Consider the following 27,240-nt stretch of genomic DNA (forward strand, 5'->3'; position numbering starts at 1 on the left):
GTGTGTATTAGTTTATTTTTTGAGGAATGAAGAGAAGGGAGTGGGAAGGTCTCCGTAAACCCAGGCTCCCGGCATCTCCGTGGCAACTTGGATAGGTGGAGGTACTGACGTTGTAAGCACCTAAGCTTCATCGAGAGGACACAGACCATCCGTGGCCTGAAGTGTTTGGGAAACACATGGCATCCGGAGCCTCAGTTTCCCTGTTGATAGTCACGGAAGGTGACTGCTGGCTCGCGGAATCAGAGTCACACAGCTGGATGAGTATCGCGGCGGGCCCGCAGTGAACACTTCATCTCACAGATGACGCAGCTGCCACTCAAGAGAAGGAAGGGACTTTCCCGAGGTCCCATCATCGTCCAAATCTAGAGTAGAAACCAGATCCCCTCTACCCGCTCTCCCAACTGCTCGTGTCACACAGGCCCCACCGTCATACACAAACGGCTTTCAGCTCCCCATTCCCCATTTCCACAGCTCTCGGTCTTGCTGGCTGTCCAGAAGGCTGTTGTCGGTTCTGGTTTACCATCACCAGTCAGGAGGCTTCGTTTCCTTCCCCTTCCGCCTGGATGATCTGATCTCCTTTTAATACTCTCCCAGGATAACGCCGAGCCTCCAGGGCTCCAGCCTTGGGAGGAAGGCTGTCGAGGCTCTGGGTTGGTGAGATGGGCCTTGGAGTCCTGTCCCACCTCTCACCATCACAGACACAAAAAATGAAAGTGACGCATGTAGCCACAAACATTCCAAATAGTTTTGTTCCCATTGGGAGGCCTTCGGCAGCTGTCTCTGAAAGGATGCAACATTTTACCTCCTCTCCCTGCCACTTTTATTTTTCTTCGCTTCACTGTTTTATGTGTTCTTGTTAAAGAAAGCAGAGCAGTAAAGTTGAGAAAGTACCAGGACACTGAGTAACCTCCGTTTTAGCTTTCCTGCCTCCTTTGGGTCGCCCACACCCCATCCCTATCTAGTTCGGAGCCATCCATCACATGCACAAGGGCAATCACTTTAGCCTTTCGAAATAACTCTGGAGGTTGGAAACAGTACTCAGGCCCACTGATAGTGACCTGGGTAACGACTGAGTCACAGCCATGCCTTCCGGGGAATGATCTGATGCTTGCCTTTTGGGTGTGCAGACCGGGAAGGGCCATGCAGGACTTCTGAGATATTAACACTTGATGCCTTGTTTTGCATGGTGATTTCCAGGACGTACACATGTGTAAGAATTTATCCCACACTTTATTACACATGCATAATACATAAATAAAAATAAACACATCGGGGCGCCTAGGTGGCTCAGTGGGTTAAAGCTTCTGCCTTCGGCTCAGGTCATGATCCCAGGGTCCTGGGATCGAGCCCCGCATCAGGCTCTCTGCTCAGCAGGGAGCCTGCTTCTTCCTCTCTCTCTGCCTGCCTCTCTGCCTACTTGTGATCTCTGTCGAGTAAATAAATAAAATCTTTAAAAAAAAACCACATCAACAAAGGGGAAAAACCACTCTCTTTCTGGACATGGAAGTACATTCACTGTGTTTGGTTTGGAGCAAGCAGAGAAGGCTTGGGGGTTTGAAACAAGGACGCACTGTGGCCCACGGACCCATCTGTGTTTGTAAATAACCTCTTACAGGAACAGAGCTCAATTCATTCATTCATGGGTTCTTTAGGGCTGCGTCTGTGCTCTGTCTTCATTTCCGAGGTCTACTGTAACAAACTACCACAAACGGGGAGGCTTATGCAATGGGAGTTTCCAGTCTCGTGGTTCTGGAGGCCGGGAGTCTGAGAGGAGGGTGACAGCAGGGCTCTGCTTGCTGGGAAGGCACGAGGGCAGCCTCTGTTCCTGTCCCCTCTCCCAGCTTCCGGTAGTCGCTTGGCTGGTGGCCGTGTGTTAAGTCCGGCCTTCACGGTGGTGGTGGTCTCCCTGCGCGTGTCCGCCCGTGGTCAAGTCTCCCTTTTTTTTTCTCATACGAAATGAGAGCATCAGTCACATTGGGTTGGAGGCCTCTCCTTCCCCTGTGTGACCTCACGTTCGCTAATGACATCTGCAATGACCCGATCTCCAAATAAAATCCTATTCTGAGGGGCCGGGGGCTAGGGCTGCAACCCACGAATTTGGGAGGGACGCGGGTCAGCCCAGAATGGCAGCAGAGTGGAGGAGCTGTGATACAGACACAGAGTTTATACTATTCTCTTGTCCTTACAGAAAAAGTGTGCCAAACCCCAGTTCTAAAAGAGGTGTGTGCGTGTTGTGCACACGTGCGTGAATAAGAAATTTGGAAGGCTCTTCCCCAATGTGTTAGCAGAGATTGCCTCTAAATTATGGAATTATGAGGCAATTTAAATTTTAATTGTGGTTTTGATATGTTCCATATTATTTGGGTTTCTAAAATTATGACGTAGTAATTCTTGTAATGTAAGTCGATCGTAAACATGTTTCCGTTGGGAGGAGGACATCGTTCCTCTGCACTCACTCTCCCTTCCTGTACCCTCCACCAAACTCTCCTGTACCTTTATTCTGGTCTGATGCAAACCTTTCTAAGTAGGCCGCCGTCCTCCACTGTTGGGAGTGCTAAGGGCAAACACGGAGCAGACCAGCAAACTCAACTGTTTACTCACTTGGGCATAAGGATTCTTCCTGTCTTTATTTAGCTGCCTCTTGCAACTTGGAGAGAAAAGGTTCTGGCTTTTATCTCGTCATTAAAAATAGATCCTTTGATGACGAGGGCATGGGGTGGCCATGAGTCACCCTGTAAAAGTGTGAAAGAAAGTGTGTGGTTCTGGATCGGGCCTTGGGAGCTGGGCCCCAAAATGGTACCCCGCCACCCCCATGACTCCCTGTTTTTTTGTTGTTTTTTTTTTTGTCATTGCAGGAAACTGGACGCTTTCATCTACGATGCGGCGGTCTTGAATTACAAGGCCGGCAGGGATGAAGGCTGCAAGCTCGTGACCATCGGCAGTGGGTACATCTTTGCCACCACTGGTTACGGGATCGCCCTCCAGAAGGGTTCGCCTTGGAAGAGGCAGATTGACCTGGCCCTGCTCCAGTTTGTGGGTGATGGTAAGCCCTTGGGTGACCCCCGCTGACTTTCAGGGGACGAGACACCCTCGTACTCTCTCTTGGCTTTCCATGGGTCTTCGTGTCCTGCCTTGACTCACTATTTATTGGGTGCTTCTCGCATGATACCATGGTTTTTTAGGCTGCTTATAATGGAGACCAATTTTAGACAACGAAGTTTTCAAAAGAAACTTATTTTAAGGACACAGAAGTGTCTATCTCAGTGAATTTTGGAAAGCGTTGGACAGATAGGTTTAGGAGAAAAATCAGGAGCTGGAGCAATCCTTGGGCCTTGACAGCAGGAATGCATAGGTCCTGTCCTAGAGGAGTTCTCAGCGGGGGCCGTTTTGTCCCCCGGGGGGGCACTTGGCTCTGTCTGGAGACATCTTTGATTGTCATGATTGGGAGGCTGTTTGCTACTGGCATCTGGTGGGGAGAGGTCAGGGATGCTGGCAAACATCTTATAATGCCCAGGACTGCCCCCTTATCTCAAAACACAGAATTCTCTGACCCCCAGCGTTAGTAGCCCTGGGGTAGAGAAATCATGACGTTACACGACTAGGCTCTGGTCCTAAACTCTGTCCTCTAAGTTCTAAATTTCAAATAACAGTTGGAGGATTCCTGATGCCTTGTGAACCAAAGACTCTTTCCTGGACCTGTCAGGAGTGAAGGAGAGGCGATCTCTAGAAAAGGAATATGAGCAGAAATCCCGTGGCTTTCCACTCTAGTCTGCCTGCTTCTCCTGCCAAAAGACCATTTCCGCCCCCATGGGTCTTATAGTTTGCGGGGACTGTGGCGTTTATGGATCGGAATGGAATGGGTGATAGGGCGGACCGTGTCTCCAGCAGCATTGCCCTCCGCTTCCTAGTTGGTGATCTCACTGCCTGGAGTTCCACAAGGTGGTGTTCAGGCTCCTGTCCTGGCTCAAATGGCCTGTTGGTTTCCCTCTGAATTGCCGACACTGAGGCAGGAAAAGCAAAGCCAGCAGAGACGGCAGGTTAACCCCGAGAAGGTGAGTGGGCTACCAAAGCTCAGGCCCAGGGCAGACGCTGCGTTCAAGGACAGCTGGAGGTCACGTTCAGAGATGGTAGCAGAACAGGCCGTCCCCTCCTGGAGCTGGGAGAGGAGATCCGGCAGCTACTTGGGTCAGATGCAACACTGAAGGGTCCAGGCGTTCCTGTGCAGTGTGGTAGGAATTTGAGCGAGGTGCGTATTTCCTTGCAACTTTTCCTTCTCTCTCGGCTCCCAGAATGAAGCCCTGGATGCTCAGAGTGCCATCAAAACATCTAAATGTGTTTTATATTTAACTCCCAAATAAGAACATCTGATCCTCCAAACTCCCCGTAGGGCATTTGTACCTTCTTCTGATCCTGAGCCATGTTCTCTGTTGTGTAAGAGTGATTTGTGGCTGCATCGGTCAGCTCCGGCTGTGAAATCTGAGAGGCGTACCCCACTAGGCGTGTATTTTGCTCGTGGGAGGGCAGGTGGAGTGGAGGAGCTGTGTGTCAGGCTGCGGTGGCCTTGGTGGCTTGGGGCCCCGCTGTGCCCCCAGAGATCCAGTGTGCTGTCTGCTCTGTATGCGTTTATTCTGGGGCTCTGGCCAAAAGGGCAGGAGCCTCCTGGGAGAAGCTCTTTTCTTGCCTGTGTCCCAGGCACAGAGGAGGAGACCCAACTGTACGTGTGCGTTTCGAGTCTCTGCTTTGCCAAGGTCCCATCTCCCAACACCCTTCTGTCTAAAACAAGTTGGAGGGCCCCTCCCAGGGTCGAGAGATCAGAGGTGTGGTCAGAGGTGGGAGGGGTTTGGAGATACAGGACAAGGGGTGTGGACACCGTGAGGAGCAAAGAGTTGGGACCATTTCCTCCACCTACCAGGCTGGTCGCCCAAGTCCCATTCCACAGGGTGAACTAGTCGACGAATGAGAGTCTTGTTTCCATCAGTAGATACCACAAAATCCTGAACTTGTCCCGATCTCATAACCAGCCGTTGAAGGACTGAGTGCAAAAACACATGCTTGGATGAACAGGGGGGTCGAGAGAGATTTCATTTGACAGGACACTTTGAAACATGGTGGACAGCTGTCAAATAAGTGAGTTCTAACTCTCCTCCTCCTGGGGCTCCTTGCTGTTACTCTGACAGCATCTGCTCGGGAACAGCAACATATTTAGGGAGAAGGATAGGCCAGTCCCCATACAGGATATGTTACTGGGATTCTTTATTATTCCTAATAACTTTATGAAGTGAGGTGTTGCTTCTGCACATTTTACAGAGGAGGAAACAGAAGCACAGAGGGCTTGCTTCCTATAAGTGGCAGAGCCTCTCCTGCAGGGGCCTTACTCTGGAAGTGGGTCAATTATGTAAAACTGCTTCAATTAATTCCCTGGGTTGCCTATGGAAGTTGGCTACATAGATCCTCTAGGAAGGAGTAATTTAGTGTCTATCTGAACTAAATCTATTGTCCCACTGAGAGATATAAGTGTGGTGGGGTAATCTTTCTTAGCCTCTGTTGACTCATTGGTAAATGAACGTATGCAGAAATAGTTACCTGATAAGTTTTGTGTCAGGATGAAATGAGAGGATACATGGAAAGAGCTTAGCTAAGCACAGCAACTGAAAATAGAAATGGTTTAACAAATGTTGGCTATGACGGTCATCTCCATCATCGTTATCATGACCATCACCATCATTATCATCATGGCATCATCACCAACACTATCACAATCATCTTCACCATCATCACCATTAACACCACCATCAGCATCACCATCATCATCAGCAGCATCACCATCATTATCACCACCATTATCATCATCATCATCATTACCACCAGCATCGTCTTGGCCAACATCTTTACCACCATCATTATCATCACCATCATCATCACTACCATCATCACCATCAGCATCAACATCACCATCACTACCACCACCATCAACATCATCACCATCACCATCTTTATCACCAGCACCATCAGCACCACTACCATTTTCACCACATCACTACCATCAGCACCACTACCATCATCGCCACCATCACTACCATTATTATCACCATCTTCATCATCAATATCACCATTATCATCATCACCGTCACTGCCATCACCATCATTATCACCAGCACCATCAGCATCACCACCATCATGATCACCATCTTCATCGTGATCACCAGCACCACCACCATCACTACCACCACCACCATCATCATCATCACCAGCATGATCATCACCACCGTCTTCGTTACCATTCTCCACCTCAACCTCCCCATTGTTGTCCATCCACAACTCCAGTGTTCAGTAGAGCCTACTTAGTGTTGTGTTGGTGATAAAAGTATCATGGAAACAAGCTTTATTTTGCTGGGCAGAATTTTTATTTGCCTCTTTGTGGCAAATAAAAAAAATACAAAGTAAAGGCCCCAGATAGTCCAGAAGTGCATTCCTCATACTAGCAGAGCACCTAGATTCTTAAACATATCTTCAGCACTCGCTCATTGCTTCCCTGGTCGGACTGTAGGGATTGGGAGATGTGTCTTCTCAGCTTCATCTTTAGAGACCATCTGGAAGCAAAGACTTGGGAGAGAAAATGACGTTGCTCCAGGGGGCGTCTTAAGTTAATCTTCCCGGAAAACCATGTCCAATTCTGAATGTCTCTCTAGGAGTAAATACATGAATTAACACAGCTGCATCAATATTTCACTTATCTTACGCAGCTTCAGCAGGATTAATTATGCTCTAAAATTAGACCTGTAAAGAGCACAGTGCTAAGCAGTACCTCATTATTATTCATCCTCCAGAATGGAGTGTTTATCTCTTGTTATAGAGTAGCTTTGGTGGACGATTACGAGTCTAATGAGTGTCAAAAGTGTAAAAAATTTTCCTAATGAGCTGTGTAAATATAACCTTTAAGTGGAGTGTTTGGTTATTGGAGGAACCTCTTACATGAAGTCCGCCAGGCATTTCCCTAGGAAAAGGACTGGTGATTTCCCTTAAGGGGTACACAGGATCCAGGTAAGACCTGACCTTACCTTTTCCTGTCTAACTGTTGTGTCCTTTCTGGGACCATGGAGGGCACTGTGGGGATCTTTGGTTCTCAGTACCTCAGTAACCACACCACAGAGTATCCATACTCTTCAGCACTGATCGTCAGAATCCAGTATTTACTGAGAAACATACTTTTCTAGACACTGATGTTCCAAGAGGGGGATGTCATGGTCTTTTTACTCTCTCCTTCAAGGAACTTGCAGTCCTGTTGGTTGGCAATGTATAAACTTTAAATAGCTCATCTCAAAATAAGAACATATTTATAATAATTTATATATATGAATTCATATATACATACAAATAGATATTCTCTGGTATCTTGGATAGGTGAGAGAGGGGTCAAAAAGAAATATGGGGGGCACCTCGGTGGCTCAGTGGGTTAAAGCATCTGCCTTCGGCTCAGGTCATGATCCCGGGGTCCTGGGATCGAGCCCCGCATTGGGCTCTCTGCTCCGCAAGCAGCCTGTTTCCTCCTCTCTCTCTGCCTGCCTCTCTGCCTACTTGTGATCTCTGTCAAATAAATAAATAAAATCTTTAAAAAAAAAAAAAAAAGAAACATGGGATATAGGGGGTTTTAATGGAAGATGAAAAGGCAGAATAGGGCATAAGGAAAACGTTTATAGTAAGAGTTCAGTGGAGAAGAGACTGGGCCAGAGTTCGTAGATCGTCATTCATTAATTCATCCAGAAACCAGCGAATCTCTCTTGAGTACCTGGTATGTCCCGGGCACCTAAGAGGTGACACTTGATGAAGAACATAGAAAATGAGTCAGTCTGGGACCTAAAAAAAAATGGCATTTCTGGCTTCAGAGGAGAGGTTAAATGAGATCTGTTAGGTCCCATCAATCTCAGGGATTTTGTAGTTTTTTAAAATGTGATCCTGGGATTTGAAGAGACAGAAGGAAGATCATAGAGGTTAAAGCCCTTTTGGTGTGTGGAGGCCAGCAAAAAGATATTGAGAACAAGATTGTATAATAATATTCAGCAGCAAGCGATGCTGAGGAAAAGGAAGGAAACCATTGTTTTTGTGTCCGTACTCAACGGCCCGGCATGATGCCAAGTAACTCACAAATGTTCTTAGCAACGCTTCGTACAGTATTCTGGGGTACATCTTACTTTTTCCATGTTGCAGAGCAGAAAAATGAGGCCCCATTAGGTTAAGTGAGCTACAGCAGAGCTTTCAAACTTCGGTGTAAATGGGAATCTAGATCGGGGGGATCGTGTCAACCGGCAGATTCTGTTCCAGTCCCTCTGGAGCGGGGGAGCCCAAGTTTCTGCATTTCTTCCATCCAAGTACTAACCAGGCCCGGCCCCGCTTAGCTTCCGAGATCAAAGATCGGGCACGTTCAGGGTGGTATGGCTGTAGACGAGTTTCTGCATTTCTAACAAGCTCTAGGGGATGCTAAAGCTGCCAGTCTATGGATGACACCCTGTATGGGTATTTTTTTTTTTAAAGATTTTATTTATTTGACAGAAACGACAAATAGGCAGAGAGAGGAGGAAGCAGGCTTCCCGCTGAGCAGAGAGCCCGCCGCAGGGCTCCATCTCAGGACCCTGGGATCATGACCTGAGAAGAAGGCAGAGGCTTTAACCCACTGAGCCACCCAGGCGCCCCCTCGTATGGGTTTTTATAGCTCACGTAATGCCAGTTCTGATCGTCTTTCCATTAAACCATGCTCCGGGCAAAAATCTTGGTTGCTAGTGGCCAGATCACCTTAGCTATAAATAATACGCTCTAGCCCTGAGAAGCATTTAATCTTCCTCTTTGTACTCTGCCCGGTTTTCATGGTTGTTGGTTTATTTTTAAACACAGAAATACATTACTTGCCCCCGGTAGCTCATCTGAATTCACGGAACAAATCCAATCAAATGTACGTATGTATCATATATCTTTATAACTTACTGATATGCCGCATTCTGCTGCTAACGTCGTATGAACAGGGCGACTCGCTCAACCCATCTTGCTGAGACACGCCCCGTTCAAAGCTAGTTAGTGACCCCGGTTATATCCTGTCTGGGCAGTTATGATAGACAGCATATGCGAAATATTCAAAAGATACCATATATGTCATTTCAGCTGGATAGGTCCCTGGGGGCCCCCCTGGCCGTTTGCATTGCAACTTTGCATGTAATTGTTGTAAAGACTTACCCAGATCGATAACAAAGTGGACGGGACCACACGCTCTGCCCTTGTACTTATAAGGCCCTTGATGCAGCTGCAGTAGGACTCAAGGGCTTTGGAAACCATGGCTCCAGGATTAACAACGCTTATGCTCACCGATCGTGGAGTGGGGCGTGCTGGAGGGGAGTCCGTGGAGAAGCCCACTCCCTGCTTCCAAGTGGGTCAGTGTGAACCGTTCCCGATTGCTTTGTAGGCTGCCCCCTCTCTCCCTGGAGCAAGCAGAATGGCTGGGCTGGTGAGGGACCCCACGCTGCCGGCCAGAGTAGAGAGCATGTGATTACAGAATTTCTGTGTCTCTAATTAGGATTCTCATAAATTGCTTGGAGCCGCTGGATGGGTTGCTAATATCCTCCTCCCTGCCTTAAGCTCAATATCTTCGGGCTCATGTCTGAGTCTCGGGGAGAACTGGACACCCCCGCAGCTTGGGTGGTGATAATGGCCCGTGCCCCTACTCCGAGGATGGGCTCCTCCCTAAGTGGCCTTCGCAGCCTGTCTTCTTAGGCTGGCTTAGGAATACGTGGGCAGCACTGGTTGAGGACCTCGCTGGGGGCGCTCCTAAATGTTTCCCCTCATTCAGCTTTTTATTGCGTCTGCAATCCCACTGTTTGAAGTTTTCTCAGAGAAGCAAGATAAGCCTGGAATCTTCCATGCAACTCCCTTTAAAAATGAAATTCCTGGGCCCCTGGGTGGCTCAGTTGCTTAAGCATCTAACTCTTGGTTTTGGCTCAGGTCATGATCTCAGGGTCATGAGATCGAGCCCCACATGGGGCTCTGCGCTGGACAGAGTCTGATAAAGAATCTCTTAAAAAGGGTCCCCTGGGTGGCTCAGAGAGTTAAAGCCTCTGCCTTCGGCTCGGGTCATGATCTCAGGGTCCTGGGATCGAGCCCCGCATCGGGCTCTCTGCTCAGCGGGGAGCCTGCTTCCTCCTCTCTCTCTCTCTCTCTGTCTGCCTCTCTGCCTACCTGTGATCTCTCTCCTTGAAAAAATAAATTAAAAAAAAAAAAAAAGAAAAGAAAAATTCCTTCTTCATTCTCCTAAGCCCATTTCCCGATTTGGTACTGGACCTATCCTTCAGTCTACACGTCTCCCTTTAAGATTTCCTTAAAAACCGCAGCTCTAAAGTAGGTAACGTTTATCAGCCGTGAACCCTTTCAGCTTCGTGCTCGGTGTTCTGTGGCCTTCAGCAAAGCAAGGCCAGTGGAGGGGAAAGACGGAAGGTTCTACAGCGTCCTATCTGCATGATCTCAGGCGAATTAATTTCTCTGAATTCCGGTTTTCTGATCTCTACATCGGAGTGGTTTGGGGATGAAATGTGAAAACGAACGGAGAGAGACGAGCCCAGTGTCGAGCACGTGTTAGATACCTGCTCACGGCCGGCCTCCCCGTGTCCCTGCCCCAGCGAGGGGCACTGCGTTCTCGGTCCCTGGAGGGCAGACACTGTCAGGCCTGTTCTTGTTGCCTTTTGTCTCGTGTAGGACTCGCTGCCGAGCTTGGCACACAGTAGGTGCTCACAGGCAACTCACTGATGAGCCAACAAGCAGGCGCCGCCTTACACGGTTTACTCTGTGTGCTCCTCTGGCCCAACATCGGTTTTGCATTTTCTGCGTAACACGGCGTTCTAGGAGGGATCGAACCGGCAAGAAGATACAGTTCCTGGCTTTTAGCATTGAAACGGCTCGTAAATGGTTGCCTAGTTTGTGGTCTCCGCGTCAAGCGGGTAAACGGCAAAACCAGTGTTTTCCTCCAGGTTTAGCAAAGTATGGCCCCAGCGCGGAATCTGACCACTGCCTGGTTTTGAAAATAAGGTTTTGTTGGAACATAGCCATGTCCGTCCACTCGGGACCTGCCCGGGACCGCGGTCACCCCACACGGGCAGCGTCCAGTTGCCGCAAGCGCCCCCGAATTTTGCAGTCTGGCCCTTCATTGAAAAAGCGTGATGGCTTCTGGTCTTGGGCTGTCTGGGGGAGACCAGAAGGGCAGAGCAGACTTGAAACTCGAGGTTGTGCCGTTCTCTTAAGGGAAGGGGCAGGTGGGAGAGGAGGGGACAAGCCTGATGGGGAGGGAGGACGCAGCGGCCCAGGGGAGCCGTGGAGGGCAGACTCAGAGGGAGGTGTGTGCGGGCGACCAGGCAGGTGGGACTCAGCCCAGGCAGCTACAGAGCACGCCACCCTGGTTCCTCGGAGCAGCAGAAACTAGAAAAGCCTCAGAGCCAGCGGCCGCCCCGTCTCCACGCTGCAGCGAGGCAGGGACCAGGGGCTGACTCACTCCTGCCTCGGAGGCCTCCTCATCTGTCTCCTGCTGGCTTCTCTGCCGGCAGTTCTTCGTGACATAGGTCCCCGTGTCCTCAGATGACTCAGCAGCACCCCATTGCAACCAGCAGCCTTGGCCCGTTTAAAGAGATAAACACCAGAATAAGGCAGGGGGTGGGGGGCTGGGCGAGAGGAGGTGCCAAGGACCGGAGAGCCCCTGGTGCGGGGAAGAGATGATTTACGTTTCTCTAAACGGATCCACAACCTGATCACTGTTATTGTTATAGGCGTTCGTAACAAGAGGTAACGCTTACTGAGGGAGAACTCTGGGTCCCAGAATAACTTCGGTCTTCCTACATATTAATTTCTTTCGGTGCTTGCAATGGTTACATGGCATGAGTTATGATCATTAACCACTGGGTGCAGATGAGGAAACTGAGTCACAGGCAGGTTAAGTCATGTGTCCAAGCTCCTAAGGGGCACATCTGAGATTAGGGTGTAGACAGATGGGCCCCAGGGCCTTTAACTATGATGCAGTATTGCTTCTGTTTTGCTGTAACTCTTGTAGACGTCTCTCCGTCTCTACCTGGAAAGGGTCAAAGCTGTGACTGAAAAGCAGATTAGTCAGAACCCAGACTCAGTGTCCGGTCCTCTGTCGCTGGAGGAACAGCGTCGGTCCCCTACAGGTCACACTGGGCAGATTAACTTGGCGACAGAGGTTGAGGGTGGGAGAGCAAGTGACCTATGCTTTGTCCCATTTTTCCTTGGAGAAGGAGACTTGTCCATGCCCCAGGCCCTGGCGTCATGGGAACAGGCTCAGCCTCATTTTTGAGCTCATTCAGCCCTGGCAGTTTGGGGAAAACTCAGGATCCAGAAGCCAGAGATGAGAAGGAACGAAACAAGGGCAGAATGTAATTAAGAGGAGTCAGATGTTTGGCCTGGATACAGGCTCGCAGAGCAGCCTCTCCAGGTTCACAAAGACCCATCCCCGGCTGCCGGAATTGCTTGCTCCCCACAGAGCTCCTCCGAGCTGCATAATCCCCAGCATTTCAGAAAGTTACTGTTCCTCGCTAAATGGGTTTTAATCAAATTGAGACTTCAAAGGCAGACCTCACAGTTTGGGCTGAGCCCGGCTACCTACTGTATAAATCACAGACTTTCTGGCCAAGTTAGCAAGACCAGATGCCATTGACAGAGGCCCCTGATTTATTAACTCAGTTGTTCAAATTCATTCATTCACCCTGCCTCTAGACATTCACTCAACAAAGAGTAACTAGGCAGCTTCTAAGCTCCAGGTGGTGGAAAGTAAAAATGACGAGAAGCTCTGTTGCCCTTAACGGTCCCTTTCCCTGCAAAGGGCCGTGGCTCATCTGTGTCCATCAGACTCGCTTGGAGAGCCTGTTGAAAGTGCTTTTCACCCCATGGGGGCTTTTTTACACTCTGGAATCCCTAATGCCCAGTAAGATTTAAGAAGCACTCCCTAGACTAACGCTGTTTAGCACTTAGACACGTTATTCTCTGACTGCCACGCTCAGGACACAGAGGCCAGCGGCCAACAGGTCACTTGTCTGGGCTCCGTGAAACCAGGTCTTTACCCTGAGTTTTATGCACTCTCCTCTCTAAAGGCTCTTGACTGCGTTTCTGTATCCAGAGACCTTCGGAGGTTGAGAAAACACGAGAAATAAATCGTGTGGAACGTGTAAGCATCAGCTGGTCACCACACGGCGGTCCACAGCGACCACAGCGAGGGTCGCTGGAGATGCTCTGTGTGCATGACTTTGACAGGCGGCCAAACCTCACTTCCACCCAGCCCAGCAGCTTCGACGCTGTACCACAGGGGGCTGGTGATCCATGACCATTTTGACACCCCAGCAGCCGAGTCACTTTGACCCTCCTATGACCTAAAAATCTATGTTCACGGCCCACTGTTCTCTGAGAAATGAAATGTTTCGAGAGGAGGAAATGAAATCTGTCCTAAGCATAGATTAGCAATAAAGGGTTTAACTGCTTCTTCATTGGCCTGTGACCAGATGGTACCATAAAAATTAGACTTGTTTATCTCCCTCCTAATTTTAACTAGAGACATATTTGGAATAATAATGGAACGGCACTTACTTAAGGAACAGATAAAACCCATAAATATCCTGGAGGGCCATTGACTCTTGCTCTGTGCTGGAGAGCACGGAGGGTTTTCATGGGTGTAAGTTTGCAGTGAATTTCCCGATCGGTCCCTGGAGATCCAGAGCTGCAGTGTTTATGATCGGCCCGACGCCAGGATTAGAACAAGGTCAGCGGTGCCAGATTCGGGCCCGACAAGCAATGAATTGCTCCAGCCAGGGAAAGTCAGATGTCAAGAGAACCGTCAACGTTGAAATGAGACACAGTGAACGACTTGCTGGGAAGTCAAACGCTGATGTCACAGAACCCGATGTGGGAATTACCGGATGGATACACACCGGCCCCAGGTCCCTTTCAGTCTATGATTTTGTAAACACTTATTTGGAAAGGCAATGTAATAGCCACACAAAATCACCCGGTCTACTACCTTAACATAATTGTTTTCGGTTGAGGTATTAGCTTCTGGGTCTTTTCTGGCAGACACGTCGCTTTAAATACGTTTAATAAGTGGTTATATACACTTTCTATATTCCACTATTTTAACTTACATTATATTTGGGATTTTTTTTCATGCCATTACATAAGCAGGTCCTCACAATGATTTTAATTTGTGCATAGAATGTCATAGTCATTATTAAACCATAATTCATTACAGTGTTTTCCTAATGTTAAAATGTCCCTTTTTTGCTACAGGATATAATGATGGAAGGAACGTATTCATGCCTCCCCCCCTTCTTTTTTTGAACTGTTTGTAACAAACTCTTCAATGTAGAATTTGAAGGGTTCATAGCTGTAAACATCCTCAGGAGCCTTGGACCTATAAATGCCCAAAAGGCTCGCTCCCATCTAAAAGTTACTATGCACCGGTTCTAAAACAGTCGAGAAGGCTTGAGCATTAGTGTTCTTTCTGCTGTTTCAAAAGGTGCATCTCGCCGTTGGCCTCAGAGCTCCCTGGATTGGTGAAAATGAGAGAAAAAAAAAAAAAAAGGAAGTTGTCTTTTCATCTTTTTTGGCCATTTAACTTTTTACATATGGATTTTAATGGACAGTTTATATATCTCAGTAACTTACTAAAACTTTGATTGTAATATTACACACACACATGTCCTAAATATAGCAGCATGGGACGAGACCAAACGCTTAGAGCTGAAATACATCAACTGATGTCTCCTAGCTCTGTGGTCTTGGGAAAGTTATTACCCTTTTTAAGGGCCACGTTCCTCTCCTTTAGATTAGGGATTGTAATGGCACTTTAGATTAGGGATTGTAATGGCACCTCACCAAGTTCAATGGTATAATATCCAAGAACTGCTAAGCATAGTACCTGTCCATGGGTACCCAGCAAGTATCACAGATATAATAAGAGTCTCCCTAAATTGGGATCTATCCTTATTCACATATATTTTTTTAAGAAATCATTTTCCTTTTTTTAAAATTGCTTAAATCAGGGTTCTGCTAACTAGGGCCCACATTGCCCTGTAGGCTGTTTTTGTTGATAAAGTTTTATTGGGACCCGGACACGTCCTTTCATTCACCGCGTGTGTCTCAGGGTGCTCTTGTGCTGCAGGAGCAGAGGAGGGTAGTTGGGACAGAGACCACGGAGCGCACAGAGCTGCGAATATGTACTAACTAGACCTTTTCAGAAAGATCAGCGGCTTTTGGCTTCAATATTAAAGTACAGCATGTTCTTGTGAAATAATTCCAACAATATGGAAGAATTTAACATAACTCATCCCCCTTTATCCTTTAAGAACTTTTTCTTGGTAAAAAAAAAAAAAAAAAGTCATGTTTCCAAAAAAAAAAAAAAAAAGAGATTTTCTTTTTAATTTCTGGGGTAGAAAGTCCTTTTCCCCCCTTTCCTTATATTCTCTCTTGACCCCCAAAATGGAAGAATATTTCTTTTTTCTTTAAGTTTATAACACACATTCATTACATTGCATAAATCTCAATGTCCAATTAATTTTTATACAACTGTGTGACACCCACTCAGATCAGAGTTGAGAACATGACCAGTACCCCAGAAAGCTCCCTCCCAGCCAGCTTTCCCCCCAAAGGTGACCACCATTCTGACCTTCATGAATATGGGTAGTTTTTTCCTCCTTTTGAATCTCAAATATATGGTAGAATCATAAACATCTATTGTATTTTTTTTTGTATCTTTTAGGACATTAATCTGTATCCGTGCATATAACTCCTGTTTATTCATTACTGCATGGTCGTGCGTTGTATGAATATACAGCAGTTTATTTTTACATTTGCTAATGATAAACATTCGTGGTGTTTTTCACTTTTGTCTGTTTTGAACACTCTTGTACCCTTTCGGTGCATGCAGGCACTTAATTGTTTGGGAATATACCTAGGAATGAAATTGCTGGGTCACAGAATGTGCACATACTCTGTTCTAACAGATACGTCCAAACAATTTTCAGAGAAAGAAAGGCCAGCGTAGGTTTCCATCAGCAGAGCGTGCGGTTCCCGTAGTTTCTGAGGGCTCTGTCTCTCCCTTCCAGGACAGAGGTACGGTGGGCTAGTGTCACTGCAGGCAGGAGTGTTCATGTTGGATTTTGTTGTACGACCGTAGCCCATAGATGAGAGACCCGAGTTCCTTCTCCGTCTCCGTTCTTGTGTAGAATGCAGCAAGAGGACTGTAGTGTCTCCCCCACATACTTTCCTGAGTTGGCATCTGAATTTAACCATGCCCCGTCCCCCTGCACTCTCCCCCTTATCAGGAAGAAGAGGTCCAAGGAGCACTGCCACCTGTAAGGGAGGGGAGAAGGCTATCATCAAGGTCGGAGCGTTCTTTTTTTTTTCCTTTTAATTAACATATAATGTATTACTTGTTTCAGGGGTACAGGTCTGGCATTCATCAGTCTTATGCAATTCACGGCACTCACCATAGCACATACCCTCTCCAGGGTCCATCACCCAACCACCCTACCCCTCCCCACCAACACCCCCAGCAACCCTCAGTTTGTTTCCTGAGAAGACTCTTAATAGAGTCTTTGATGGTTTGTCTGCCTCTCTGGTTTCATCTTGTTTCATTTTTCCCTCCCTTCCCCTAGGATCCTCTGTCTTGTTTCTCAGATTCCTCGTATCAGGGAGATCATATGATAATTGTCTTTCTCTGATGGACTTACTTCACTTAGCATAATACCCTCTAGTTCCATCCATGTCGTTGCAAAGGGCAAGACTTCATTTTTGATGGCTGCATAGTATTCCATGGTATTATATATACCCATCTTCTTTATCCATTAATCTGTTGATGGACATCTAGGTTCTCTCCATAATTTGGCTACTGTGGACATTGCTGCTATAAATATTCAGGTGCACGTGCCCCTCTGGATCACTACATTTGTATCTTTGGGTAAATACCCAGTAGTGCGATTGCTAGGTCCTAGGGTAGCTCTATTTTCAACTTTTTTGAGGAACCTCCATGCTGTTTTCCAGAGTGGCTGCACCAACTTGCATTCCCACCAACAGTGTAGGAGAGTTCCCCTTTCTCCACATCCTCACCAGCACCTGTCGTTTCCTGACTGGTTAATATTAGCCATTCTGACTGGCGTGAGGTGGTATCTCACTGTGTTTTTGATTTGTATTTCCTTGATGGCAAGTGATGTGGAGCACTTCATGTGTCTGTTGGCCATCTGGATGTCTTCTTTGCAGAAATGTCTATTTATGTCCTCTGCCCATTTCTTGTTTGGATTATTTGTTTTTTGGATGTTGAGTTTGATAAGTTCTTTATAGATTTTGGATACTAGCCCTTTATCTGATATGTCATTTGCGAGTATCTTCTCCCATTCTGTCAGTTGTCTTTTGGTTTTGTTGACTGTTTCCTTTGCTGTCCAAAAGCATTTGATCTTGATGAAGTCCCCATAGTTCATTTTTGCCCTTGCTTCCCTTGCCTCTGGTGATGTTTCTAGGAAGAAGTAGCTGTGGCTGAGGTCGAAGAGGTTGCTGCCTGTGTTCTTCTCAAGGATTTTGATGGATTCCTGTCTCACATTGAGGTCCTTCATCCATTTTGAGTCTATTTGTGTGTGTGGTGTAAAGAAATGGTCCAATTTCACTTTTCTGCATGTGGCTGTCCAGTTTTCCCAACACCGTTTGTTGAAGAGACTTTTTTTTTTTCCCATTGGACATTCTTTCCTGCTTTGTCAAAAATTAGTTGACCATAGAGTTGAGGGTCTATTTCTGGGCTCTCTAATCTGTTCCATGGATCTATGTGTCTGTTTTTGTGCCAGTACCATACTGTCTTGATGATGACAGTTTTGCAATAGACCTTAAAGTCTGGAATTGTGATGCCTCCAACTCTGGTTTTCTTTTTCAACATTCCTCTGACTATTCGGGTTCTTTTCTGGTTCCCTGTACATTTTAGGATTACTTGTTCCATTTCTTTGAAAAAAGTTGATGGTATTTTGATAGGGATTGCACTACATGTGTAGATTGCTCTAGGTAGGATAGACATTTTCATAATATTTGTTCTTCCAGTCCATGAGCATGGAGTGGTTTTCCATTTCTTTGTGTCTTCCTCAATTTCCTTCACGAGTATTCTCGCTTTCTGAGTAGATTCTTTGCCTCTTTGGTTAGATTTATTCCTAGGTATCTTATGATTTGGGTACAATTGTAAATGGGATCAGTCTGAGCATTCTCCTAAGTTGTAACCCACCCTCTCCATAAAAAGACAAACTGGATCTTCCTTCTGCATTGGTTATGGCCAGCACTGCCAGCAGATATAAGGTCCTTCCTATAAAGGTCCCATTTCCCCTTTCTCTTCTTTCCTCTTCTCCATCTTCCCTCATATCCTCCTTCCTTCCTCTCCCCTTTGCTTTCCTCCCCACCCTCTCCTCCTTTTTCTCCTCCACACCACAACCAAATCTTGAGTGCCCTTTAAGTCCCTGCACTGTTCTGGGTGATGGGGAATGCAGAGAAAATGGGCAATGGATGTGATCCTTTTGCTTAAGGACTCCACAGTCTTGGGAAACTGGGTCACCGAAACAAAAGGGGCCAAAAAGTGGGGGCGCCATTTTACCTGCTAAGAGAGCGAGCGTTGTCAACGTGGGGTGTGGGATTATCGCTATCCTTTTCTTTTCCTTCCCCCTCTACATCTACAGCCTTTTCAAATGCAAGGACCCCTTTGTGGCATTAAAAAGCCCTCATCATGTAGGAACATGATGAGTCATAGGATTTTCAGGACTATCAATGGAGAAAACGTGCAGTTGTCCAAAAGTTACTGTGGATTCATTTATGCTTACCAGTGCGCATGCCTTCCGAGTGCTGGCAGCTGGACCATCGAGGGGTGTGGGAGGCAGATGGGTGGAGCCGACTCCAGAGGTGCTGGGCATACACAGGATTCACCAGTGATGTCTTCCCGCAGCCTTACTCCAGAGAACTGGTTCTCGCCAACCCCGCCTTCTGTTGGAAAACTATGACCATGTGTGTTGCCTGGTGTCTGGTGGGACGGCCCAACCTCTGCGCTCTTCTTCCTCCTTCTTCCTCAAGAGACACGGGGTGGGGACCCGTGGCACAGATTTGCGCAACTCCAAACTGCCGGGTTGGTCTGGTGGCCTACGGAACCCCAGCCCGATGACGACCCCCAGCAGGGCCTCCTGCGGCCTCGGGCTCCGTCCACAGAGCAGAGACCTCAGCTGGAAGGTCGTAGTAACACACTGATGCCCAAGAGAGCCTGTCTCTGCGTCTGACTGGATCCTTTGAGGCTTAACCCTATTTTTATGTTGCTTTTGTGACTTCTCAGCATTATACAGAAATGGAAGATTCTGACATGTCAATAAGAGAGAGACATCTTCCAGATTTAGGCTCCGTGTGTTCAGAATCTTGTACTGTCCCCACCACCACAACCTTAGTCTGTTCCAAGTCCACAGACTGGTAGGGTCCCAGATCTGACCAGCAGCTCCTTCTAGGACAGCTGTGCAAGGAGAGCATGTGGTCCCCACCCTGCAGACCCCGGGCTGTCCTCGCTCTGGGGACCACAGTGCAGAGCTCACAGCCCCCGGACCTGTTCTCATCGAGAACACTGGCCTGTCGATGATGGTGCCCTAGATTCTCTACAAAGAAAATTGTTCCTTTGCCATTTCCAGTTCCATTCGGGCTTCTGAGGAACCCGAAGTGCCCAGTCCCTGGGCCAGACATGAAACGGGCTTGAAACGGGGTCAGTTCCCCTCTTGGTGTTCACAGCAAACCCCGACGGGATCAGCAGCAAGCTCATCCTGACGTCTTTCGGCTATAGATGGAAGTTGCTTCCCGCTGGGGAACCACCAAACTCTATCGCTTGACTTCTTTGATTGGAACTTGCATGCCCCGAGAGTCAGGCTTGATTTCTGGGCTTCAGACATTCTTCCTGACCCCCTCTGCTTGGGGCTTCCCAGGTTCCTTCCTCTCTTGGGCTTTTGCTGATGCTCAGAACAGCGGATCACAAGCTAATCAAGGAGAGGAGCCCCGTGCTATTGGCAGTTGACACGGCTGTACAGACCCCCTGCGGTGGGTCAAGCCCTGCGCCAGGGACTGGGGATACAAAAAGAATATGGCAGGATGCCCACCCTGAATAAAGTCACCTCCTGATGGGGATTTAGATGCAAATGGCGATTAGGCTCTAGTGTGACAGGTTTCCTACTGACAAGAGACCCGGATGTTGTAGAAGAGAAACCATGGTCTCATACCTACCTTCTTGTGCATTCAGGGAAGACTTCCTGGAAGTGGAGACCTCTGAGCTGCATTCCACAGGTAGCCATTGGCAAGATTTCAGCATGACACCATGCAGCAGGCATATCCAGAGTAAAGTGCAATGGGCAGTGGTGATAAGGATTACAATTCACAGTGGACCCTTCTCAGTGTCTCCCTGCAAATTGGTTTCTCTCTGGGTCACCACATATCCTGGGAGCAGGAGAGTTTAAACTGCACGTCCTGCCCGCCTCAGAGACTAGGACGGGGCCCCAGTGGTGATTATGTCACTGGGATGGAATTTACTGGAGACCGCCACACTGTGTCCCTGTCCTTCTTCCCGTCTGCCATCCGCACGCACCTGTAACGGCCTGCCCGACACGATGGGTGAGAACACGGCTTCGGTCCAGCCGGTCTCATCTGATGGCCCCCCGTTCCCACAACACCCCAACTCCTCAGCACAAAATCCAAGTCCCCTGCAGTTGGTCCCTCCTTTCATTGCTTCTTCCTTCCCCCAAATTCTGAACCTCTCTCTGATGTCCAAACACTGCCTGTGCACAGTCCGTCATCTCATCCAGCCAGAAAGCCTGGCTTGCAGGACGCCGTCCCCTACAAGCCTCTGAGTTCACGGAGCCCAAAGACCGTGTGCGATTTGTCTCCATGTGAAAATACGGAGATGCCGCTGACCGTGTGCTCAGTGCTTTAGAAATGTTTTTCTCAATGAATGGGTGAGTGAGTGAATGAATGCAGGAGGGAGAGAGGCAAAACCAAAGGTAAGTCCTCAGAGAACCAAAAAGCATTGGCTTCCTTGGCTGGAAATGAAACAGATCATCAGAGCCAGCGTCTCAAAACCACCCATGGAATCTCCCCATACCAGCACCGCGTAGGGTCGGGTGCTCTGGCCGGAAACCACGAGAAACTCTACGTAGATGCGTGCCCTCAAGGGTCCGTGAGTGGGCTGATTCAAGAAGATGCGTGGCAGCCCGTTCTCAGGCCCTGGACAGAGCCTAAAGGGTACAGCTTCGCAATGATCTTTCTACAACCGACCTCAGGCGAGCAACGCTCAGGAAGTCCGAAGGCCACGGTCGCGTGGCGCGCTGTAAAATCCTTTCTGGAAGCAATCCCCTTAGTTCTCTGACAGTCTTGCGGCATAGAATGGAATCTCATCTGGAAAGCTACTGCCGTCCCTCTGGAAATGCAGAGAACGAGTCCGAGGGCAAATGAGCAGATTCCTCTCACTTTGGACATACAGATGATTCTTGTGGGGCTCAGCCTCCTCTCTGGACATGCCTTCCTGCAACTGCAGGCTCCGTGGATTGGCAGGGCAGAGGGAGGGGTGAGCGATCCACACCCCTCACCCCTGCCCAACCTTGCCCCCCCTCCAAAGGCAACAAAGAACCATGTATGCAGGGAAACGTGCTGAGTAATGAGTGTTTGCCCGGGGCGGGTCTGTGCAGCCTCATTCAACTCCAGCACGACTCCTATGAGCTAAATACCGTTGTGTTCCGCTGGGTACACATACGCCCAAGATGCTGAGCAAATGGCTCTCCCTGCCTCATCTGCAAAATGGGTATGATAGCGACACCAGCCACAGCTGGTTGATAGTAGGGCCACGTGGGTTAATGTTTTAAAATCCTGGTACAGTGCGCAAAATGGAATGGAATTTATGGCAACTCCGTTAAATAAGAGAATAGGAAAATAGATGAAGGAAGGGACCAGTGGCTGGATAGGTAAGTAGAGTCTCGGGGCCAAGGTCGGATGGGTCGTAGGTGTGGAAGGCAGGTGTGTGTGGGCAGACAGACTCACCCTATCTCCTCGGGCAGTCTGGACCTGCCGGGATGGCTTGCCGTGCTCCTCAAACCCTTCAGGGAAGGGTGCTCCCTTTTGTGGCTCATTCTGGTGTTTTCTACCTGGGATTTCCAGGATGGTGTGTGTCTGTATTGTCATTGATTCCTTCTCGCCAATGAGAAATGCACAGCTGATACTTTGTGAGCGAGTAGCCGGACGGGTATCCCACGGCCTCCGGCAGCAGCACAGCCCGAGCCGCTCGTGGAGACACGTCTCAGGCCCCTGCATGGCGCTGTCTCAATTATTCTCACATATTCCCTTTTAGATTTTCTATCTTTCTGGCTCCCACCTTTTAATGGCCCCCCCATGGCCTTTTAGTGGCAACACTAGAAAGGGAGAGCTGGGACGCCCGCTCTGTGAGCCAGCCTCCCCGCCTTCCTCAGGCCGGCACAGAACCCCGAGGTCCGGACGGATACCTGGAGCACCCAGCATTTCCCCCCGAAGACCAGACCCGGCAGGACTTCTGATCGGACATGACGTGCATGGCCGCAGAGGTGCTCTCGGATACGTGGGTGCTTCCCGTCCTTCGAGGTATAAACAGAGGGGGAAGCTTCAGCATCACGCAGGGACAAAGAGAGCAGGGCCCGGCTGCAAACCCGCAGCGGCCCAGGCTGCCTCGGCTCCCCGGAGCGCGCTCAGCCTCCGTCTTCCCAGCAGGAATGCGTCTGCTCCGGCAAACAGAGTTGACTGTCCCGCTTCCCAGCTCTAGTTCACAAGACCACCGTGACAGAGATCACGGCCTCTTTGTCATGGAAGAAACGGACGGCGGAGTGAGCATCTCAGAGCGGCTGCTTCCACCCGAGCCAAGGACGCGCGCGCTGCTCAGCCTCCTGCTCCCAGCCCGTGGCAAGTTCCCTTTGGATCTGTCATTCCTTCTACTTACACAGCAGACAGACTCACTCAGCAGATCTGAACATGTCTGCAGTGCTGCCTAATTTAAGTCCGAGGATGCGAGGAAAGAACTAGAAACAGAAAATACAGGGGGCGCCTGGGTGGCTCCGTGGGTTAAGCCTCTGCCTTCAGCTCAGGTCATGATCTCAGGGTGCTGGGATCGAGTCCCGCATTGGGCTCTCTGCTCAGCGAGGAGCCTGCTTCCCCCCTCCGCCACCCGCCTCTCTGCCTACTCGTGATCTCTGTCAAATAAATAAATTAAAAAAAAAAAAAAAGAGAAACGAAAAGAAAATACGGACTCAGTCCTTGCAGTGTGCTGCCGGCCATGAGAAATATTAGAATCATAAAACACCTGATCGCCCCCGAGGAAATTACAATACGCTTGAGTCACTTAAAAACAAAATAAGAAAGTATTTGAACTACAGTTCTGTGTGCCAGGAGAAGCCCACGAGGCAGGAACTGAAGGACTGCGAAATGACGGCAGCAGAGGCTGTGACTGGGATTGAGGACCTGGGATTGAGGGTCTGGTTTCCCGGACTGCCTTCCTGGGAGAGAGGTGTTGGGTCAGAGGGCGGCAGAAAGAACTTTACGTTTACCCCATGAAAGGAACCCAGTGATGTTTCTTCTACCCAGACGGGCCCTGGTCTAGGCTCACAAACCCGGCTGTGTTTGGGACAACCCCAATGGGAACAGAGCGAGGTGCGGAGACCCGCTTTTGTGTCCTTGCAGAGTCCAAGGGGAGAGGGATGGCAGCAGCGTGCTGGGGTGTTGAAGGGAAGGCGTCCGGGTCTCTGGAAAGAGGAAGCCGGAAGCACGTGGCAGGCAGAAGCGAGAGGATGAGCCGGGGGCTGCTGGCTGGACAGTGATGTGATACCACAGAAGCCCCCCAGGACAAGCACGACCCGCGGCAGCCCCCGCAGGCTGTTGGAAGGACAGGAACAGAGACCAAGAAGCCCCTTCCCATGCCTGCGCCGCTGATTAACCACACCCTTCCTGCTGGGCGATGAATTTACGAAAGGACAGGTTTCCTGTTTTTCCCTCTCGTAAATGTGAATGTATTTTTAGCCACGACAACAAAAGGTATACACATCTGTGTGGTTGCGGTACGATGGGAGGCTAAATTGACAGGAGCCCCTTTGCTGCTGCAAACACATCCCAGTGCAGGATCAGAAGCGAGTGCTCGCACGCTCACACATTTGCACGCACCGTGATCAAAAGAACGGGGAAGACTTGGGTGCTGGTAACAGAGGGGAATGTGCCAATCTCACATCACCTTCCGCGGACACTCAGCAGCCTAAGGGGGTGTAGGGTGCAGGAGTGGAGACCGAGGCTTTAGCATCCACAAGGGGGGCCTGAACTGTGCAGAGAGCCAAAAATGATACCCCTGCATGAATCTGAGAAACCCCAGTGAATCAGCGCATCTGTGAAAAGACTAGAAAAAAACTCCATCAACATGAAGAAAGTACAAGAAGTTTTTGCCATCTGTTTGAAGCTCTGAGGGAGAAATTAAAACCTGGATGACTGGAGGTCCAAGCGTGAACCCGTGGCAGGGACAGCCACATGTCTCATACAAAAACGGGTACGTTGGAAGCCTCTGGAACCATGGCAGAAGCAAACTCAGCACCCCCTGTAGGAATGTTTCTATGGCCCAGTGTGCTCAGGGGCCTCGTGGGGTTTAGAGGGACAGCAGCCCTGCTGAAGATCAGCTCATCCCCCGAAGTTACAAACGTCACAATGAAGAACTCCACTGCGAGAGCCAGCACACACAGCAAGCAGAGAGTGTGAACCCCAGAAACCAAGGTGGTGGGTAGGAGGAAGGGCAGAGACTAATCTGAAAGATGGTGGGTTTGAAATTATTAAATGTGGAGAAGTTTTTTAAGACTCGTAACAGAAGAATGAGACGTTATGATGAAAAAGAATGGGTAGAATTTTAAGATGGCCGCACAAGTATCACAATTAGAACAGATTAAACGAAAGCAGAAGGCTAAATATTATTAATGAAAGAATAAATGAGCTGGAAAATAGGTCTGTGGGAAGCATCTAACTGTAGGACAGAGGCATCAAGGAGTGGAAAAATATTAAAACAAAGTTAATAACCTGGAGGACAGAATGAGAAGGTTTAGAATATTTTCAACACAATTTTCAGGAGAAGAGAAAAGATAGAACGATCATGTGTTCTTAGGGGGTTGCTGATTAAAATGGTGCGATACCTCTATGTACCTTATTAGAATGGCTAAAATCCAAAACACTGACAATGCTGATAAATTCTGGTGAGGGTGTGGAGCAACGACGACGCTCATTCATTGCTCGTGGGGACACAGAATGGCACGGCCACTTGGAAGAGGGTTTGGCAGTTTCCCACAAGGCCAATCATATTCGTACCATACAATCCCACTGTTGTGCTCCCATATTTACCCAAAGGAGTTGAAAACGGCTGTCCACAGGAAAACCTGCACACGGATGTTGACAGCATCCAATGATTCCTAACTGCCAAAACTCAGAAGCAGCCAGGATGTCTTTCAGCAGGTGAGCGGTAAACAGACCATACCTCTACACGATGGAAATTTTTCGCAAGTAAAAAGAAAGCTGTCAAGCCATGGACAGAAGTAGAGGAATTTAAGTGCACGTTGTTCTCAACCCACGTGCTAACACTGTGGCCACAGTTAACTGAGACCTTAAAGGAAGGATCCAGAAGATACCTGGAGTTCCCACCATGTACATTTCTAACCATAAATACAAGAGTAAATGATGCCAGATCACTCTGGAACCCCTCGGTTCTAGTTCTTCAAAGCTAGAGTGCCTCTGCCTTGATCAGTTTTTTTCCCCCGACCAGGTCATACAGCAAACTGCTACAGCGTGAATTATCCCACTTACCCGCTTGCTCTGCTATGAACTGAGCAAGTTAAGTGCGCTGGCTTTTTGATGTTGCTTTGAATTGATACTTTGGATCATTTTAAATTGTTTCATCTTTTTATAAATCAGAGGACTGCTCACCTTGAAAAAAAAATACATCTTGTTACCATGAAAGAAGTCAGTTGGAAAAGGCTGCCATGTGCACTATGGTTCCAGCTCTTGGATATTCTGGAAAGGGCAAAACTATGGGGACCATTAAAAGATGATTGGTTGCCAGGGGTTAGGATGGGGTGTGAATAGAGTCGAACCGGCTGGCACATGGGAGACTTTGGAGGCAGAAGGACTATTCTGTATGATGCTATAGTGATGGACACATGGCATTAGGCACTGGGCAAAATCCACAGAACAGGACAACACAAAGCACGAACCCTAATGTAAATTGTGGGCTTTAGTTAATGTATAAAATATACATATTATATTTATGTATAATATATTTACATATAACATGTAACATATATGTATATGTTATACGTATATGTTACGTATAACATGTATACATATATGTATAATATGTATATATATAATAGATTATATGTATATATATATTTCCATGTATATTATACATAAATATATGTATTGTATTATATTACATATATAATGTATATAAACCCTAATGTAAATTGGGCTTTAGTTAATGTATCAAGGTTGGTTCATAAATTGGGGAAAAAAAAAATATCGCCCCAGTGTCACATGGTACTAAGAGAAATGGAATAGGAAGGAGTTATGGGAACTCTGTATGATCTGCTTAGTGTTTCTGTAACCCTAAAACTACTTTAGAAAAATACAGTCTACTGATTTAAAATAAAAAGGGGGGGATAGGGAAGGTTGATATGGGAAGCAAGAATAGGTGAGATGTTTTTCCAGAATTAAAGTCCTGAGTCACACCTCGAAGAATGACACAGAGTCCAGAGCAGAACTAATAATAAAGCAAATCTACACCTACATTCCACACCAAAGACAAAATGAAAGTCTCAAACCCCATCAAAAAGAAAACACAGATCGCATAGGGAGTAGCAAAAGTTAGATTATTAGCCAACTTCTCAACAACGGTAATCTAGATCAGAAGAAAACTCAGTAACATCTTCAAAAGGCCGGGGAAAATAAGGATCAACTTAGATTTCTCTGTTCAGCCAAATCACTCAAGAGGCGAATGAACCAAGAGCGTGACACGCTAATTTTACAAAACTTAAAAAAGCATTATGGAAGCAGTCATTACACTCACCTCTTCAAACGAGAAATCAAAGAAACATTTGGAGTGTTTCCTTTACTTTTCTTGGCATGTTTCGTATTGTA

The 27,240-nt window shown here is 47.9% G+C and overlaps 1 protein-coding gene across 1 annotated transcript in view; it reads left to right on the plus strand.

Moving 5' to 3' along the window:
• GRIN2A (glutamate ionotropic receptor NMDA type subunit 2A) overlaps nucleotides 1–27,240 on the plus strand; it is a gene marked incomplete at both ends in the record, with an annotated part of 364,573 nt that overhangs the window by 327,718 nt on the left and 9,615 nt on the right. Inside the window, one exon of the mRNA XM_080830487.1 lies at nucleotides 2,856–3,043. Coding sequence (XP_080686613.1) covers nucleotides 2,856–3,043 — 188 coding nt within the window. The remainder of the gene's footprint in view (nucleotides 1–2,855; nucleotides 3,044–27,240) is intronic.

The sequence above is a fragment of the Martes martes genome, assembly GCF_963455335.1.
Source record: "Martes martes genome assembly, chromosome: 18".
Taxonomy (NCBI): Eukaryota; Metazoa; Chordata; class Mammalia; order Carnivora; family Mustelidae; genus Martes; species Martes martes.